At 31.6% G+C, this 19,399-nt stretch overlaps 1 protein-coding gene across 1 annotated transcript in view; it reads right to left on the reverse strand.

The window, feature by feature from the left end:
• Nucleotides 1-8,045: 8,045 nt before the first annotated feature.
• LOC111619026 (F-box only protein 9-like) overlaps nucleotides 8,046-19,399 on the reverse strand; it is a 40,887-nt gene continuing 29,533 nt past the window's right edge. Inside the window, exons 8-13 of the mRNA XM_023360661.1 lie at nucleotides 16,593-16,654; nucleotides 16,439-16,524; nucleotides 14,469-14,585; nucleotides 14,153-14,385; nucleotides 13,981-14,060; nucleotides 8,046-10,466 (exon numbers count right to left, since the gene is read on the reverse strand). Of these exons, the coding sequence (XP_023216429.1) occupies nucleotides 10,355-10,466; nucleotides 13,981-14,060; nucleotides 14,153-14,385; nucleotides 14,469-14,585; nucleotides 16,439-16,524; nucleotides 16,593-16,654 (690 nt within the window). The 3' untranslated portion in view covers nucleotides 8,046-10,354. The remainder of the gene's footprint in view (nucleotides 10,467-13,980; nucleotides 14,061-14,152; nucleotides 14,386-14,468; nucleotides 14,586-16,438; nucleotides 16,525-16,592; nucleotides 16,655-19,399) is intronic.

The raw sequence follows: 19,399 nt of genomic DNA on the forward strand, positions 1-19,399 counted from the left end.
ATCAGGAAACGTGATATACCTTGGAGAAAATTGCATATCATGGAAATCAAGGAAACAAAACTGTGTAGCTCTATCCTCAACAGAAGCTGAATATGTTTCTTTAGCAAGTTCTACGCAAGAACTACTATGGGTTTTACGTCTGACAGAAGAACTTGAGCTAAAACAAAATCTGCCAGTCAAAATTATAGAAGATAATCAAGCAACAATAAAACTTTCACAAAGTGAAAAACACAATTCAAGACTAAAACACATAGACACAAAGTATTATCACATCAGAGATCTACAAAGAAAGAACATAATTGAAGTTGTGTATTGTCCAATGCAAGAAATGGTTGCTGACATTTTTACAAAGCCTCTGCCAAGACCTCGATTTGAAACTCATAGATGTGCTTTAAATATGCATTCATCGTGTTCGGAGTTAGTGGGGAATGTTAGACGTCCGTGTTTATTAATAACTCCTCAACGATAGTGCTCGCGAGAAGAGTGCGAGATCTCGTCCCGTTTTTTAAAGATTGATATCCCCGTTTTTTTTAGTTAGTTTCGTTTTCGTTTTTTCTTACTTGTTGTGTGCAGTAAACTGCTTTGTGATTTATGTCCTTAATAATAACTTTAATAAAGTATTGAAGACATTGCTTGCTGGTATGTATAATTTGTCATCCTATCCTGCGCTGTGAACTGACGAATTATCATTGGCTTATCGTTAAAAGTTAAATGATAAAAGACGTTAACCCTAACATTATCCTCCTGGAAGTTTGATAAAAATTGAAGAGATTAATCCTATATTTGCAGACATTAATAGAAATCATTATATTTATAGAATTCGGATGTGGATAACTGATCAGGATGATAATTTAATTGATCTTAATAAACAGAGAGTTGTTTTTCATTTAATTTTAGACTAAATAAATGAATTATAATAAACATAGACTGTTAGTTCGAAGTAAAAAATATTATGGAGGAAATATATTTATCGATGTAATTAAAACGGCTGATAAGAAATTATTAAAACAGACCAAATTTATGGTTGAGGATAAGATTGTTAAAAATAAACTTATATCTAAAAAATCTTTGAGTGTGGAAAATAGAGTAAGGAATATTATAAGTAAGCGAAGTTTATATGGAACAGGATTCAAGAAATTTTTATACTAATAAATGGAAAAGATTTGGGATTTATCTCTTCCTAATTATTACAAGAATGAAATCGAAAGTTTTGAGTACAAACGGCATAGAGAAGATAAAGTTACTGTCGATGAAAAGGAATCAGCGAAATATGAATTTTACATTAAAGATGTAAATGATATGATTTTATATTCCAGTGGATATATCTGCCCAGAATTAAAAATTATGAAACAGGATGGTTCTTCGATTGGAAGTGATAACGTAACTTTGGTAAATACTGGAAATTTATTCTTGAGATCTGAATTACACATTGGTAAAACACTAATTGAAGAAATTGAATTACCCTCATTAGTTCATCACATTAGCGGTCTTATAAACTTTACAAAACATTATTCTACTTCCAAAGCAACCAATATGCTGTTTTTCATTGACACCTCATAATCTCCAGATAAGTAAATTTTAATATTTAATGGACCCTATGATCAATCTCTTGGAACTGGAGAAAAAATGGAGACCTTTTTAAAAGGATTAAAGAAAAATGCAAATTATAACAAAGGATTTACGGAAAGATGGATATTAACCAAAAACAGTAACAAGATCAAACTGTGGATACCAATTAAACAGATGTTTGGATTTTTCAACGACTTTAGGAAAATAATATCAAACATTGATGTTAGATTTGTGTTCTGGAGAAATTCGAATAATGATATGATCCATACTAACGTTGACAATCCGAATTATAAAGTTATAGTATCTGATATTTCACTTTGGTTACCACATATTAAGCTATATCCAGAACCACAAGTTAATTTTAATAGTGTATCTCTAAATCCCTCATCAGATATAGAAATTAACTGGTGTTCTGTCAGATTAATTAAAAGTAACGTTCAAAATGGTTCTAGCGGTACAATAATTGTAAGTACAACTACAGATGAAATCAGAAATAATTTTGTAATCCCACAATATCAAGAAAAGGAAAACGATCAGAATCAAAATAATATGATATTCGATAACTTAGATATGATGAGATGGTTAAGAATTAATAATGATAAATATTCAACAGAAGATTATAATGTTAGCTTTAAACCTGAAGAATTAGATTATTCAAGATATTATTCTGATTTCTTAGCGGCAGGATTAAATACCAATAGCACAGAGTCTGGTTGTTTAGTAAGTTATACAAACTATGGAAGACTGTATCCAATAATTCATTTCGATGTTTCTAATCACCCCTCTTATAATAATGTTGATAATTTGAAAGATGAATTCTTTTGGCAATTGAGAGAAACACCTACTAAACCGTATAGATTTTATTTCGTTTTAGTTGAAAAAAGAAAAGGATTTATGAATATGTACAACAGGACTTTTGAAACCATTAAAACTTTAAAGTAATTAAATGGCTTGGTTTCCTTTTGGTCATTATTATGATGAAGTAAAAGAAGGTCCTCCTGGTCCTCTGGGTAATGGTTTCAAATTAATGTATGATGGAAATTATCATATGAAAAATAAGATCTTAAAATATTGTGGACATCCAATAGATGAAAACGATGCTGCAACTAATGAATATATTGATAATAAATTAAAAATAATCAATGAATTAAATAATGATTTTCAAGCTTTCGCTGAGGAAAATGATGATAAATTAAAAATATTAGAAGCAGATAAAACTAATTTAGAAAAAAATATTAATGAATTAAATTTAAGCGTTAATAATTTCTTAATAGAAACGGGTAAAAAACTTCATACATTAGATAGTAGATGTCTACAAATGCATAATGGTGCTTTCAATGCAAAAAATAAAAGAATTGGTAATGTTGATGATCCAACGGAAGACAAAAATGTTGTGAATAAAAGATATTTTCAGAATAATGCTTTAACCATAAATGATGAGGATGTGTTTGATGTAAAAAATAAAAAAATAATAAATGTATTGCAACCTACATCTAACTTTGAGGTTGCCACTAAATTTTATGTAGATAATCATACCTTTATTCTTAGTCAAGTTGATACAAAAGACAATAATATGCTTTCAAGAACTGAAAATGGATTATATGGTCCTCCTGCTCTTTTATTGAAAAATGATTTTTATGATTCTGATAATAAAAGAATAACTAATTTAAAAAATCCAATTAATGACACAGATACAGTTACAAAATCATATCTCAAAAATTATTTTAAAATTTACTATTCATTCATCTTAAGANTAAGAATTTCGCGGAAACACGAAATAATTTGTCAATTCGGACGAAAGCGCAATTGCCAGCTGATTGATCGGTTTATTTCTTTGGCAAAAGAAAGGGACCCGCCGGTTTAGAAGTTCCAAAAAATTGGTTTTCTTTCCTTATAACTGTATTGTATTTTATTGTAAATTAGGTTAATAACTGGATGTATGGAATAAGGCGAAGCAACGCGCGCGCGCGTAGATACGAGATCCCGACGCTTAAGAACATTTTAATGTATGGGCTAATTTGGAGAATCCGTGCTTCTCACATGGACAACTGTATGTGGCCGGCTGACGCGTCGGAAAACCTTCCGATTTATTCGTGTACGCACCAGACGGAAAAACAAAAAATATCGTGTATCCACGAGCACTCCAATAAATAAATAGAATTGAAACTTTGAAATGTTTTCCCGATGAAAATGAATAATAATAATAAGTTTCAATAAAAATGATAAAATGTAAATTTAATTTCATCATAACAAGTTTGCTTGAATTTCGTTTCTTCTGAGATCGCAGCAATGCGCGACGGGTAAGCTAGTTTTCTATAAAAGAAGTCACCCTTCAACCAGGCCGCTTTTACTGACCCTAACAGCCGACTCTTTAGCCACGCGATAGCTCAGTGTCAGAAGATACTAATAGTTTCCGCCCGATGATAGGATTTGGTCCAGAATAAAATGAAAGGTCTACATTAAAAGAAGACGAGGTTCTCACCACGTCCCAGGTAGTGTACTTAGGCCTATCTACGTAAGCTCTCTCATTCGGCGGCCATATCCTAAGATCTTAGCCAATAGTTAAGTGTAAAGACTGTGGAGGAAAAAATCTACGTAGCTAGCCCGTCCTGATAAAATTCGAACCCGCGACCCAACAACAAGTGTTCGGGGAACGGAACCACTCTGCCACGGGTGGCCCTATAAAGGCCACTTTAAAAATTGTTGGCATCCTAAAAGCAGCCGCCGTTTTATGTAATGAAAATAATTTTCCTATACTCAATTATGGTTCGTTTCGACCGATTTTCGTGTCGAAATTTTTGTAAAATTACTCCCGAAAGTAGTCTTTTTGTAATTGTATTTGTTTGTATTCAATCAGTAACAATTTCAATAATTGTTTCTATACTTGTTTTTTCTCCCTCTATAAATTTTTTAGCACGCTCCACTAAAGTGGAGAAGTGCTTATATTAGCACTTGTGTGCGCTTCAGATGTGATCTGTCAGATTTGCACGCAAATGCTCCATTCCATCCATTTATTGCGCATTTCCACGCTCGTGCAATGATTTCACTTTCGTTACCTACGGATGCGTTTGCAAATTGTAACAGGTTATGTTGTAACTGGTGTTACCGGTAACTACCACCGGTTACAGTTTCCAAACGTGCCCTAAGTGTTATGTTCCATTCAATCCATTTATTGCACGTGTCCACTCAAATGGGTGAGAAAAAGAAACCAAGCATCTTGCATTTCTTTCTTAAAATTAATACTTCGTGTAATCAACGTCCAAATTTCTCCACGGACCGTCGTAATTTTCTTACAAACCATTAGCGGTCCGCGGAGCATCGGTTGGTGACCGCTGCTGTAGAACACGAGGTTGACGCTTTAACTGCCTTGGCCTTCGGCTATCGAGAATTCTGGTTTAATTCCGTGCTGGAGCTCAAAAATTTTCTTGCTTAAAACAACCCAGATTCCTTGAACCTCGTCGTCGTGATCGTGCCCGCAATAGCAATGACCATCTGGCCATTGCCACTGTAGGCATGATTGTGAAGACAAATGGAAAAGAGAAACAATCGGGACATTCCAATTTTCAACGCGAGTGTTGAGTGTTGAAGTCAACAATTTGACGTCATCAACGACGTTCCAACTCGAGTACAAAGTGCTTAGTTCCCATAATTCCATTCTCAGCAAGATGGATTCCNTTATAGGAATCTACGTTATAGGAACTCGCGTTATAGGGGGGTCTACTGTATTACAAGTTCTTTATGGATTTCTGCTGTTATTTTACACACTTCCAATTATCCTCGGTGTTCGTATCGTAACAGTAATCCGTGTAGTTAAGTCTCATTACAACTACCGCCTGACAATAATACTTAGCTAACGCGGGCGAATCTTAATCGAACTTAAATCAATAGAAAGAGTATAGAAAGAAAGGGAAGTAAGAAGAGTTATAGGACAGATGGGTACCCAATTTTTTGGCGAAGATTCTACGCAGTTCCTTGTGTCGACTTCCAATGCTCGTATGTTTTCCTCTTTTAAAATGACTTTTTCTTAGGGTTCGCTTCCAGATCTATTGATTGGATTCTGTTCTCGATCTACTCCTGCAGCACTCGCCGATTTCCAACTCATGAGCCTTGCTGCCACACGTCCGTCTCATTTCTTGTCTGGCCCAAGAATGTCTACTGGAATGTCTCGCTTTTTACTTCCAGCTTCGTCGCCCTCTATTGTTTCTCCCCTACCTCCTGGTGGGCTAAGGGTAAGTCTCATTTCTCGGAAGTTTGAGACAAAGGAACAAAGAAAATTGGAAGGAAGGATAAATTTATAGAAATAGAATATAAATTAAACTTAAAACTATACAGAATAAAAAGGTGTACAGCCATTGAACAGTATTTTAAATCAAGAGTTCCAGAACTGCAATAGTTCCTGTTTCCAGCAATAGGTAGAATATTGAGAAAAGTGCATTGACACTTTTCTCAATATTCTGATGGAAAATACTTTGAAGGGGACTAAATACAACTGCTTAAAAAACAGTTCTGGTTATTTTTGGGTATCTGTACATATGTATGCTATGAACATTTGAAAGATTCATTTTTGAATTGCCTTTGGTTTTTATACTTGTTTTAATGTCACAATGTATCTTAATAATTTAGAAGTTGTCTTAAATTAATAATTTAATAAAAACATTGATTTAAGTTTAGCGTTTTTTTTTTTGTTACAGACCATTTTATGAAGTACATACTAGAGCTACAGATGAATTATTTTACAAAAGAGCAGTAGATTTTCATCAAATTAATGATACTAGTTTTGTTTTCTCGGTTCCATTTGATGCAGGTAGGATTCTATTAACAAATTAATTATAATATATACTTGAAAAGTTATTTTTAATTTTTATTAATAAGATGAATTACTAGGATTAAACTGCTATTTTCAGGTAATTAAACTGTTGTATTAATNTCCGTTCAAATGTCTTACCAATTACCCACAATTCATTGGAAAGTAGCAGTCAACATATCTGTTGAGTGCTGAGTCAGCGCTGACAACAGCGCTACCTTCAACGTTGAAAAAAGGAACGAATTTTAACGAATGTTGAGATCAGCGCTGAGTCAGCGTTGAAAATTGGAATGTCCCAAATATGAAAAGGGATAAAGCAGATAGCAAGATAACAAAGGCATCGCATTGGTCAGCCCATTGCTCTGGAAATCTAGGATTAAATCTGGGCAAGCAACCCTAAGAGCTGCCACAAACTACAGGAAGTGGGAGCTAGTTGCACTCCAAAGCCTGCCTCATAAAATGGCTCATAGCCTCATGGGTAAAAACCCATGAGGCTATGAGCCATTTTTACTAGGTAAGCTATGCGGGCATGAAGCAGCTGCAAACTACACATTTGCTGGTAGTGCTGCATCGTGGGAGATTAGCGACTAATGTTGCCACCGTGCCGGTTATTAAATTCGTGGTCAGGATTAATTACAAGTGATGTTGATTCCGTGTTCAGAAACTAAAAGCTCTCTTAATTATGTCGATGTGAAATCCCTCTTGTTCTTTTTGTAGTAGTCTGCATGACTTGGATTCCACTGATGTGGATTGGCTATAGAACAAAGATTTCATTATAACCTATACAGTACTTGTAATCAGTCAGTTTTCGTTCCGAACTTGGAAACAGCATGGGAAAAACATGCCTACTAGTTGGGCTTAACTAGCTTAAAATATATATGTACAATGTTTATACTATTTTCTTTTCAATACTGAATGTATTAATCATATAATTTACTTACTGTACATCAATAAAATTCTATTATTTCTTTTTCGACGGTCGACAACATGTTTATGCAGTTATCCATTTTCCTCACTCTCTCTTGCTAGCATGACTGCTCTATCTGTTGAATTCTGTCAACAGCGCGTGTATGTTCGCATTGCTGCACTAGCAAAGGAGAAACCACACGGCCAGGAAGAAAAGGGCAAAGCCTTTGACGTCATGGAATGTGCTTGTGCACATTTGCTAGCGTTTTGCTCTCACAAAGCGTAGAATGCGGCGGCTCTAAGAATTTTTCAAGTGTGATCCATTTTGGGTATGTTAAACATCATCCCTCACTATGCTACTACTCCCATTGTGGGCCTTGCTAAATCTACAGGGGAAAAAAAGGGCCTTCTTATTGCCCACATGGCATAGAAATAGTTAAACTAAAATTATATAACCCTGACTCTAGTCCTTTGTTTTTTTGTATCATACCTTGTTCTAAAATCAGTTCAGAACTCATTCTAAAGCTAGTTCCTTGTTTCTTTCAACAAGTGAAAATGAAATTAAAACCTTGATAAGGTTTCATCCAAACTAAATTTAAAATCATATATGATTTTAACTTAAATAGAAAATGAACAGATTTAATGGAATGTTATGCAGGCAGGCAGTTTTTAGAACCTAAAAATTAATTGTTTACATGCAACAAATGTATAATGGATTCAATGAAACAGTTCATCATAAATGTACAGTGCATGTGACAAATGTTGAACGAATTTAACAACTGCGCCATTAACCGGATTAATCGTTAAATAATCACAAAACATTTTCTGCTGTTTTCTGTGTTTCTGTTTAATTTTAATGTACAACCACTTTCAAATAATTAATAAAATTCAAATCATGACGAGTTACAATATTACATTTATCAATAAAACAATTTAAAAAGTTGTTGAACTCTCTTAAAACAATCTTTTTGAATAAATTACACAATAATTTTCCATTATACTTTATGTTAATGATTCGGCAGACACTCGTGTACCTTCTACATTTGCAACTTCAATCTTTGACTCGAAAAGATGTATTTTAAGATACTTAAGTTAAACTCGGATCAATAGCACCATTAAACAATTCCTAAACTGAATTTTATAGTGCAAACTACGCAAACGGTTACATAGTTTGTACACTTTAACATTGTGTAAAACCAAATCTTAATTAAAATTCGAATATCGAATGATATTACTTATCTGAATACACATATATACAAATCTTCTGCTAATGCAAATGCTAAATTTTGACAGTTTTCACATATGGATGACTAAAATCAAGATTCTGCCACGTTATCTACAGTGTTAAAGAAAGAAAATTCCATTTAAATGAAGATAAAAGTTATCAATTACATACTTCAAATATTTTGAATAAACAATTTACAAATAAATTTGTTAGTGTATATATATATATATATACTAACAACACACTATGATAAATGTGTTTAACATGTTTGCTGCTGAATTTAGTCGTGAGGTTTTTGAATTGCCATTGCTTACCAAAATCGTGCAAAAATATTTAGAAAAAAAAAACAATATTTTGACAATGAGAGGTCTTAACAACTCTTGAAAGTACTTCTTTCTGAATAAGCAATGGTTGTTATCAGTATTGCTCTATAATAATCATTTTTCAAAGAGTTAGTGTTTGCTACTTCAATTCATATATACAAGATTGCCCAAAAGTCCCTTAACCATGTTTTTGCAAGTGATTTGGCAACTTGTGAGTGGCAAAGCATTAGTCTTTGTGTAATGAGCAAAACAGGATCTTATTTTGAATAGTTTTTGTACAGTTTGTAAATGAATAAGAAAGCAATTTAGTCTTTTTAATGGTTAACTAACTTTTAGGCCAATCTGTTTTAAAAACATGATTATACATAAAAACACAGCCATTGAACAATGTATGAAACTTATTACTTACAACACATTTCACTGTAGAACTAAACTGTGAGAAAGGACACCATCTCACTGCCATTTACCAAGAAACTAAACTGTTACAAACCAATAATTTGATGGCAAATACAGTAATTATCACATCACTGATGCGTAATGATATGAAATAAATCTATACATGAAATGTTATGATATGACAGTTTTAATATTAAGCAAACATGTTAAACATTTAGAAATTTGTACAAGGTTAGTTTTATGCTTCTATACATATTTTAAAATTATATTCATTTCTTTCTATATACGAGCAAAGGCACTTTTGTAGTTCATTGCCCCAGTTCCATACATTGAAAATTGAAAACCAATTTAAAACAGTTGCAATTGTACAAAGTTTGATTGAAAATATTCAGAAAGTAAACTTTAATAAGGAAATTGTATCAATTTAAATAATTTTTATCAAAAATAACTTTAAAATATTGCAACCAAGGATATTTTTTGCCAATGCAACAGATAAACAGGTGTTAAAAACATAAAGATAGCTGTGAAACTGACTAAAATACAAAGAAATTCACTCTATTATGTCAACAAAACTATGCATTTTATATTCAAACACAGTACAACATAGATATCCTTGAATTCTATTTTAATCCCAAATATTGTTATTTTATAAAAAAAGCAATAAAGCATTTAATAAAACAAAAATAGCCACATTAAATCCTTTTAATTTCATTCCTGAACCTTATAAATATACATATGTATGTATATATTTTTATATAGAGAAATGATATCTAGCCAAGGCATATCGTATAAAAATATGCAATTTTTCATACAATGTTTCTGAAATTTCAAAGATAATTTTTAAAGAATGCATTTTGTGCTCTTAAAGAACAACTTTTATAAATTTTCAAATTAATTTTCTATAGAACTAAGGCAATGAATTGTGCCAAAATGAAAAAGTTACACTTTCAAACAATATCTGAGGAATAAATGTACAAAACGATGATTACACAAAACATAGAATAATGAAATGAGCAATATGAATTTCAAAGTGCAATATCGTGCTCCTTCGTTAACATATTTTCTAATTAAACAACAAAGTATTAAAAGAAAATACTCTGCTTCAGTCAACAAAAGAACATAGACAATGGCTCATTGCAAGGCATTATCCGAGGTGATTGAATAACTGCGAACGCGGGAAAACCAGAATGGGGGAAAATTGTTTGCAGTCAGATCAAATTCTGAGACCGTCTCTTGGCCATTCCTGTAATAAATAAAGTATTTGTTAGATCTATCAAACTAATAGTTTGTTTTAAATGCAAATGTAAGATTTTACAATACATAGTTCTGATGTGTTTAAGTTTAAAATAGAGTTATTTTAAAAAATACAAGCATCCTCCCACTTAACATCTGTAATCCATTAATGAAAATAGGACATTCTATATGTAAGTAACACATACAACCCAATTTCTGTACTGTAAACATTACATTATGATACGGCATAATAAATACACAGTAATAAAGATATTTGTTTTAAATATTGCAAAATTTGCAATAAAATCATAGATTAAATCAGAACATATTCTTAACAATATATCGACACTTTAGTCAAAGAATTCAATGATTACTTAGTGATGTTATAAAAGCATGTTTAGGCTTTTTACCACAAGAGGTATTGGGATGGCTTGATGCCAATGCCACTTTCAGAGGAGCTCTATTTGGGAATCCCAAATATAGCTCCTCTGGAAGTGGCATTTGATTCACATTCCATTTCTTGATACACAAGGATCTTTAAAAAATGCCTAAATGTGATTCTAATGTTCTAATCATATTTGAATATTTGAAATATACTTTGAGGTTTTTCCAAATATTTTGTTGAAAAATTTGTATGGAATATTTAGATAATTTTTTTTTTACATAAACACCTGTAAAATATCATCACACAAAAGATACACAAGATGTATGAGATTTGGGTATTAAAACCCTATGGATGTTATGTTGGAAAGACAAGAGAAATGCATGTAATATTTAAAGAAGATAAAGAATGTATTGTTGGAGAAATGAATTCTGACAACAATGAAGGTCTAGAGATTATGAAAATGAAAAAAATATAAACCAGAAGAAGATATGGAAAGCATTACACACAAAAAATTTTAACTACCCTTTACTAACTTTTTCTTCTCAAATTACACTTTAATAAGTGCAGTTTGAGAAGAGTTCTCTACAAAAAATTTTGTTACAATTTTTTCAGTACAGTCGACCCCCCTATAACACAGTAGTGTGAGATCCGGAATTTTGGTGATGGAAATATCGCTCGTTTATTAACAAAAATTGTTAATTAATTAAACTTTTGTTTATGTAACGCCCTAGTAGAAAAAACGATCTTGCCCGGGATTGTGTAAACTTTCTGGTCTTAACTGGCAACATCTATTGTTCTCTGCAGAACTTGCATCTCATCTTGCAAAAAGGTTGATAGTTAGCATCTAAATGTCGTCATTTGTTGTAGATCCTAGGAACACCTATAACCCCTAACCTATGTACATCCGATCACGTGGTGGAAATTCCCCACTAAAACAGATAAAAGGCCGTTCTTACCCCCTCTCAGGGGAGTCTATGAACGAACGCAGGATTAACGACATTGTGCCGATCTTCCGAACCCGCGGAATTCCGATCTCTGATGAACCTCGAATTAAATCATCGCTAAAGTCGCGATATATATGATTTGTGCCGAAACTGGATTATAACCCTTGGATTGTTCAGAATCGTCAAAGGGGACGGCTATACAGAGGTATGAAAGCACTGTGAAACTCTCTCTAGAGCGATATAAAAACTTTAGGTCAGTATAGAAACGAGCTTTGTGTAGTTTTTGCCATTTTGCTTCATTTTAATAAATTGTTATTTTATATTTGTTCAAAAAAAATGGTAGACTCCTTTACTCGATCTCGCCCTTCACCTTATCATCGACCCCAATCTACTCTCTTTACACTCGCCTGACGCATCATCCTGACAAGTGAACGGGAGCCTTATGCACCCGTATTCACAGTAGATACATTCCTGTTTTTATGAATCCATTTTCTAGGAGTCCAGCCGATCACAGCCCAGCACGTATGCAGTTTACAAACTACAGCTGTTTGAAAGGTTTCTTCCATAAAATTAATCGATTCTAGACTAATTCGACTCAACATTTCCAAAATACGTATAATTTTTTGGGAATAATCCATATAAACTATGCTATAAACAAAAAATTGTAGGATTACTTACCAAGTGTGCACCATTCAACTATGCCGTTGTTTAAGCTTGTTGGAGATTGTCATTGAATGGCGCTCGCGTGCTTCCTGATAAATTATTTTTTTTTGCAAAAAATTCACTGAACTTTAGAGACATCATTAATATAAATATAATTTTTATGGACATTAAATAATAAATGGTTTTTGGTAGGTCCGCTGCTCATTTAAACTCAATGGTTTGTGCAATCCTGTCGCAAAACAGGTTGGCAATGACGTTTTACCGAATTATAGGCGTGTTTTTAGCATGTTTGTACAAATACTGTCACAATTTTTTTGCCATGATATAGGAATCCGAACTATAGGAACACGTGTTATAGGGGGATTGACTGTATATGAAAAAGATCATGGGAAGAATATTGCAGAACTTCAGAAAATGAGGCTATCTATTAAAGTTTATCAACCAACAAGGTTTAAAACATACCAATAAAATACATTTTATTCAACTGTAATACAATAACAAATCAGCTAAATATTTGTTAACCTTTCAACAGTGGAATAGTCAGGTATGGTGCTACCCTTAGTAGTGGAGAATAAACGTGCAAAAATTTTTAGAGTATTTTTCCACGCGTTTTTTCTCATTACTGTTACGGAAAAAGATTTTGTAAACAGTTATGTCTAGTAAAGAAAAGTCTTTTTTTATTGTTACATAATTCATTTTGTATGTGAATTTTTTTTGTGGTAGTTTTTGGCGATACCCCCAAAAGAATTAGACATATATATATGTCCCTCACCACTGCTACAAGATCGCCCTTGATGAATATATTCGTCACTCACTGCTGAGTAGTTAATTATTCAGAGCTTTAAGTTGAAAAATAATGCAATAAAAAAATATAAAGTCAACACACCTTAATGCATGGGCCATCATCAGGTCTTTAACCTAATGATGGCCCATGGAATGAGTTGAAAACGTTTGTTTAGCTGAATAAATGAGCTTTCTCAGTATTAAGGTGTGTTGACTTTATAAAGTTAGAGAATCTGAGTGTGAATAGGAGAATAAAAAATAAAATAAAATAAAATCTTGTTACATAAAAATGAATTGTTTTTGAAAAATGGTTGAAAATGCATTTTGAAAGATGCACCTTACTTTGACCATACTTTTTCTAACCATCCAAAACCACAGTTCCAAGTTGGCCAGATTAGAGAGCTCTGACTGTATGATGTGTCCTAGTTACACATAAAACAAAATACACTATTCATCCAAAAAACTGCCTTTAAGTGGTTATAAAAGTGACTGATTATATCCCACAAATATTGATCATTTTTAGCTTTGTATCAAAATACACTATGTTCTCGTATATATTTCACTTAAAAAGTAACAAATTTAATTTCCTAACTGATTTACCATAAGAAATATTGTATGTCTTACTATCATAAGCTTTGTATAAATATTGTTTATAACAAACTAGTAAATAGTGTCAAAAATAAATCATCATAAACTTAAACAGAACTTTTGTAATGCTCTGATAATAAAGTTATTGAAATAATTCAAACCTGTGATTCATGTGGATTGAATAATGTCTCCAAATCAGCTGAAAACTTGGTCGACCCTTTACATTTCGAACTTCCAGACCCTAAACGAATATCAGATATAATTTAATTTAATTATAATTACATAAAAGGATTATTTTACAGATAAAATATGAAAAGAATTAATAAATCTTGCCAAGTGAAATGTTTGTTCTGCTTCCTGAGGAACTGCACGTTGGCGGCGATAACGATAATTCCCTCCATTTGTCACAGTAATGTCGGGCTTAAAGCGCTTTAATATAGCAGTGACCGAATTATCTACCAAACGATAATGTCCAGAGAGTACAGCAGGATGTCGAGGTTTCCGATATTTTAGTTTAGAGAGGGACTGATATGGATCATCGGGTGTCGTGAGCATCAACACTCTTCCTAATAATAAGAAAAAACAATCAGTTAAAATTTAGTAGCAATCTTTATTAATACATTTTTAATGATAATCAGAGTTAGAAAACCTTCTGGGAAAAAGCGAAGATAACGAAAATATTCAACTAAGTAACACGGCCTGTAATTAGCATCTTGAAATGTTGGTTCTCCATATCTGACATATGTTGTCTTGCTGATGTAGGTACCTTTTAAAAAAATCTTAAATTGTTAGTAATTTAAAATTTATAAAATTAATATCAACTACAGGTATCCCTCATACAACACAGTACTTCTATAACACAGTTTCACGCTAACATGGTTTGAAAATTGAGGATATCCCCCATGCAACACGACTTCTGGTTTCACTCTAACACAGTTTTGAAAATCCTCCATACAAAATTTTTAAGCGTAAACATCATTATTCTATAGTTTTTTTTATTCAAGTAAGCACACATGTTGTCTCAATTTTGCCCATGGATTCTAGAATATTAAAATTTTCAAATAATTTTGTGTTTTTTGTCAGGTTTAAAACTGATAGGATAAGGAAGAAAAAATTTGCACTAACTTTCCTATCAACCAGGTGTCATTGTAGTTGCTTGCTTTCAGGCTTTAGCCCTTAAGACTGTCACTGTGTTTTCTTTTTATAGATTAATCTTCATATTTAGTAAAGTTTATTTAAACATTTTTAGGTTTTTAGGTAAGTGTTATTAAACTTTTTTAACCACAGTTATTACTTACCTATGAATGATTACTTCATTTGTAAAAATGACAAACAAAATACAGCATTATAAAGTATGGAAAAAAGTCGCTCATTACTTGACTGAATAAATGCGCCAGCTAGAACAAATTTTCCATTAATAGCACATTTTTATTTTGTCATCCATAAAAATTTATGATAAAAATAAAAAAATATGAAAATGTTGCTGATATTTCTGATCAAGATCAACAAACAAGCTGAGATGACAACAATACTTTGTAAAGAGAAAATACCCTCATTTAACTAAAATTAATATTAACATGTAATACAGTACTTTTAATTGTGATTGTTAATTAATTATTGATTGGAAATAAATTATCGATTGCTTTAATAAACATATTTCTCTTGGTAATGAAAAACAATAGTATACTTTTATTAATTTCTAGAATGTAACCCTATGTTTTTCATTAGTCCTTTGTTTCATATAACACAGATTCACATAACATGGCACTTTTTCAGAGTTTAACTACCTTGTTATATGAGGGATATCTGTACATTGTATATTCTAAAAAAATACCATAATATTCTCAATTCATTTTTTCAAATTTCCAAATGATCAATTTATTTTTTGCATTCAGTGCATAAATCTTTATCTTCAATAAGACTGATGATGCCAGATTTGTACTGTGAGATGATCGGGGAGTAACCTGTAACTTCGAGTTCTTAAACATCTTTGCTGTTTCATTATTGCAATAGTCCCAATAAACAAATCATGTGTTTTTCTTTATTTGTTCATAATCCAAACTATTTCATCTCTATGCTCTTCTATGAACTTTTTAAAATATATTTTTGATAAAAATTTAATTAAACATTTATACATCCAGAAACCAGATGAACAAATCAACTAGTTTTTGATTTACATGAATCAAATTTTGCTTTTCTTACAGTCACAATGTTTAAATCTTGTTACTTCTATAGTTTTAAAAGTTAATTAAATACAGATACTTGCTTTTCACTATATATAACTGTGAAACATTTGAGAAGCTGGAACACTAACAATAAGCAACTCAACACCTTCTGTACTCTTTCCAGCAAAATATTTTAATGGGACAAACATTTTGGCCTCTTTAAGGGGCCTGTCTTAATTTTTAAATATCATCATCTTGTTTGAGTATTCCAGTTTGGAATGCTTTGTAGAACATAATTGTCATTTTAGCATTGCAATTATTTTTATTTTTCATTAATTTTTGAATCTGGCACTGATGATTTACTATCATTATCATTCCTTACCCTTCAGATACAAAGAACTTCATTGCTATATCTCTGGGTTAATGACTCTATATCTGAGAAAAATTATCTTACCATTAAAACAAAGTCTCGGTCTCCAAATATACATTTCTCTCCAGTTTCTGTAGGTGTTAAGAGTACCACAATTTACTCCCCACACTCTAAAATATAGATTATAATAATCAGAAAAATGTATTGTTTTTCGTACTAAAACTTACAGTTGAGTTACCTTAAACATGCTAAACGCCAAATTTCTGGATCTCTTGCACAGATGTAAAATCCTCGGCAAACCTAACCATATTTTAATCTACATGAATTTTTTAATTTCTTTTTAAAAAATGCATTTACTTCATAGTATTTTTAGAATGCATTTTTTAATTAAATTAAAAATACAGGCATACCTCACACAGTTAGCATTTTCTGTAGAACATATCTCAGCTTTCAACAAACTTTATAGAATGTACATATCTCTCAATATAATTTTTTTTGGTCAATGTTTATATTGGAAAAATTTATAGTTTACATCCAAAAACTAAATAATTTGAAAAATATTGAGTTATATTCCAAATATAATTAGTAAAAAATATTAGAATCTCATATATATTTCAAAAAGCATGCCAAATGTCAACACATGTAATGTTTATGGGTATGATAAAACCTACACATTATTGCATACAAAACAACAATTTAACACTATATTAATTAATTGGTGATCAAAAAGCAAATATTTTAAGCATTTTTTATCGTACTACAACAATTTGTTACTTATACAGAATGATTCAAAAGGTTATTAACAAATTTAAAGGACATACAGAAGAGTCAAAATAGAATAACTTTCAATTAGAAACTCATCATGTGTCAAGGAACCTCAAGTCAGTATAAGTCTTTGAATGTATGGGCCATTGTCTCCTTACATTCCAAGGCTTGTATTAAACTTTCATTGGAATGTTGTCCACAGTGACAACATACTAGTGAAATAATCTGAGTTTGTACAAAATTTAACAAGTAAACAAAGATTACATGAACTTATTAAGTAAAAAAAAATGTAAAAATGTAAATACCATCAGCCAAGGCTGGATATTAATGAACTTTATTGTAAATTATAGTATTGGCATAATCACAAGAAGATGTTTTTATCCATTTTGCATTTTATTGCAGAGGCATAGCCTCAAATAGAAGGTTATCTCCATAACTGAAAATTGGAAGTTTTTGGAAATCACTGGCGTTTGTAACAGAACACAAAGACAATTTTGTAGCTTCAATATATGTTATATATTTTAATGTAAATACCATCAGCCAAAATTGGATTTTTATAAAAATACTAGCAGATGAGCCTGGCATTGCTTGGACAAAAAATAACAGCAGCAAAGATTAAAATTATTAGATTATTTCATACTTTCTAACTCTTCTATTATATTACATTATAGTATTTTTACAAAAGCTATCTTACGTAAGCATTTATCAATCTGAGTGCCCAATTTAACAAATTTTTAAAATTCTTTAAATTGTGTACATTAGAGAAATACAGAATTTTTAAAATGTGTTAAATTGATCACTTGATGTGATAAACTCTTATGTAAGATGACCTTTGTAGTTGAAAATGGTAGGCTGAAATAACCAAACTCTTAATATAGTTTTCGTTTTAATGTTTGTTATATAATAGTATTTCATTTATACATAAAACGTTTATTCCAATACTCGGATGGTACGAAATAGCACACTTTCAATGGTCAAGTAGAAACCAACTGAACATATGATATTTGAAAAAATTTAAGATATCATATTTTTTCCTAATGTTAACTCTAAGAAACTGTATCATTCACAACAAAATATCAAATGGTAATCTGCCAAAGAATCAAATTTCACAAAAAACAAACAAAATATTTAAACTCAACACCCTAAAAAACTATTTTGTACTTGATAACATTATGCAGTTTTTTTATTTGAATGCTACCATACCAATGGTTTGATAGAAAGAAGGGACTGTTGCAAAATGGGATTGAAGTAATTTGACCAAAAGTAGTAGTTGACCTCCTCCTGGAAAAGAGGATGGTTAACAACTAATTAATACTGGTCTACTATTAATATTTGAAAAGTGATTTGTGTTGAATAGATTGTGATGTTCCCACATGTGATCAAAGTTGCTTTTGTCCCTAACATCCAAAAGTCTTTTGGACGTTAGAGACAAAAGTATAAAACTTGTTTAAATAAAAAAAAATCTTGTAAAAATGCTAGAATAATTCCTTTTATGTGATAATAAAGTGTTTATATTTTTGCAACAAATTATATAAACTATGTGGAAAGTATGTTCTCATAAATATTGCATTTATAGAAAAATTATTGGGCTAGAAAAATTTATACGTAAACCTATACATTATAGACCTATAAATTCCCCCATCTGTCTGTCCTTCCTTAATCTTGAGAAAGGAGTTAGATGAAAGTCGAGACCAGATGTGAAAAACTCAGTGGCAGGAAGCCCACTAAGCTTTACAAACTATATACAAACTTCTGGTTTAGAACAGAAGCCACGTTACTTCAATTCAAAATTTTCCCTTGAACGTAGTTAGATAGATGACTGACATGACTCTATTGCTAATAGAAAAAGTATGATATACAGGGACAAGACTACTACTAAAAGACTTGAGAACATTGACAAAAAGTTGCAGTCTGGCATTGTGATGATGTCACAACAAATAATTGCTTGTTAGAATTTATTTATTTGGTTACAGCAATGTGACACATGAGCAAACTGCCAAGGGGAATGCATCCCATGGGAAAGATTTTTATGGGAAGCTGGACCCTATTTAAGTGTTACTAAAATGAAAAAACACAGAAAACTCCAAGTGGCCAGTCTGTTGACCTTGCCCAAACCCATGACTAACTATCAGAGTTCAGTGGTTTTATGTACTTGGATACTGGAGGGCACTTTTAAAATTAAGAAAATACCATTAGAAATGAAAAATCCCTGATTCATCATATGTGGAAAATTAAATACTTATATACTTACTATAGACTTTCCACAGAGAACACTTTCAA

This window comes from Centruroides sculpturatus, unplaced genomic scaffold, assembly GCF_000671375.1.
Source record: "Centruroides sculpturatus isolate CEXI.00-Female unplaced genomic scaffold, Cexi_2.0 scaffold234, whole genome shotgun sequence".
NCBI lineage: Eukaryota > Metazoa > Arthropoda > Arachnida > Scorpiones > Buthidae > Centruroides > Centruroides sculpturatus.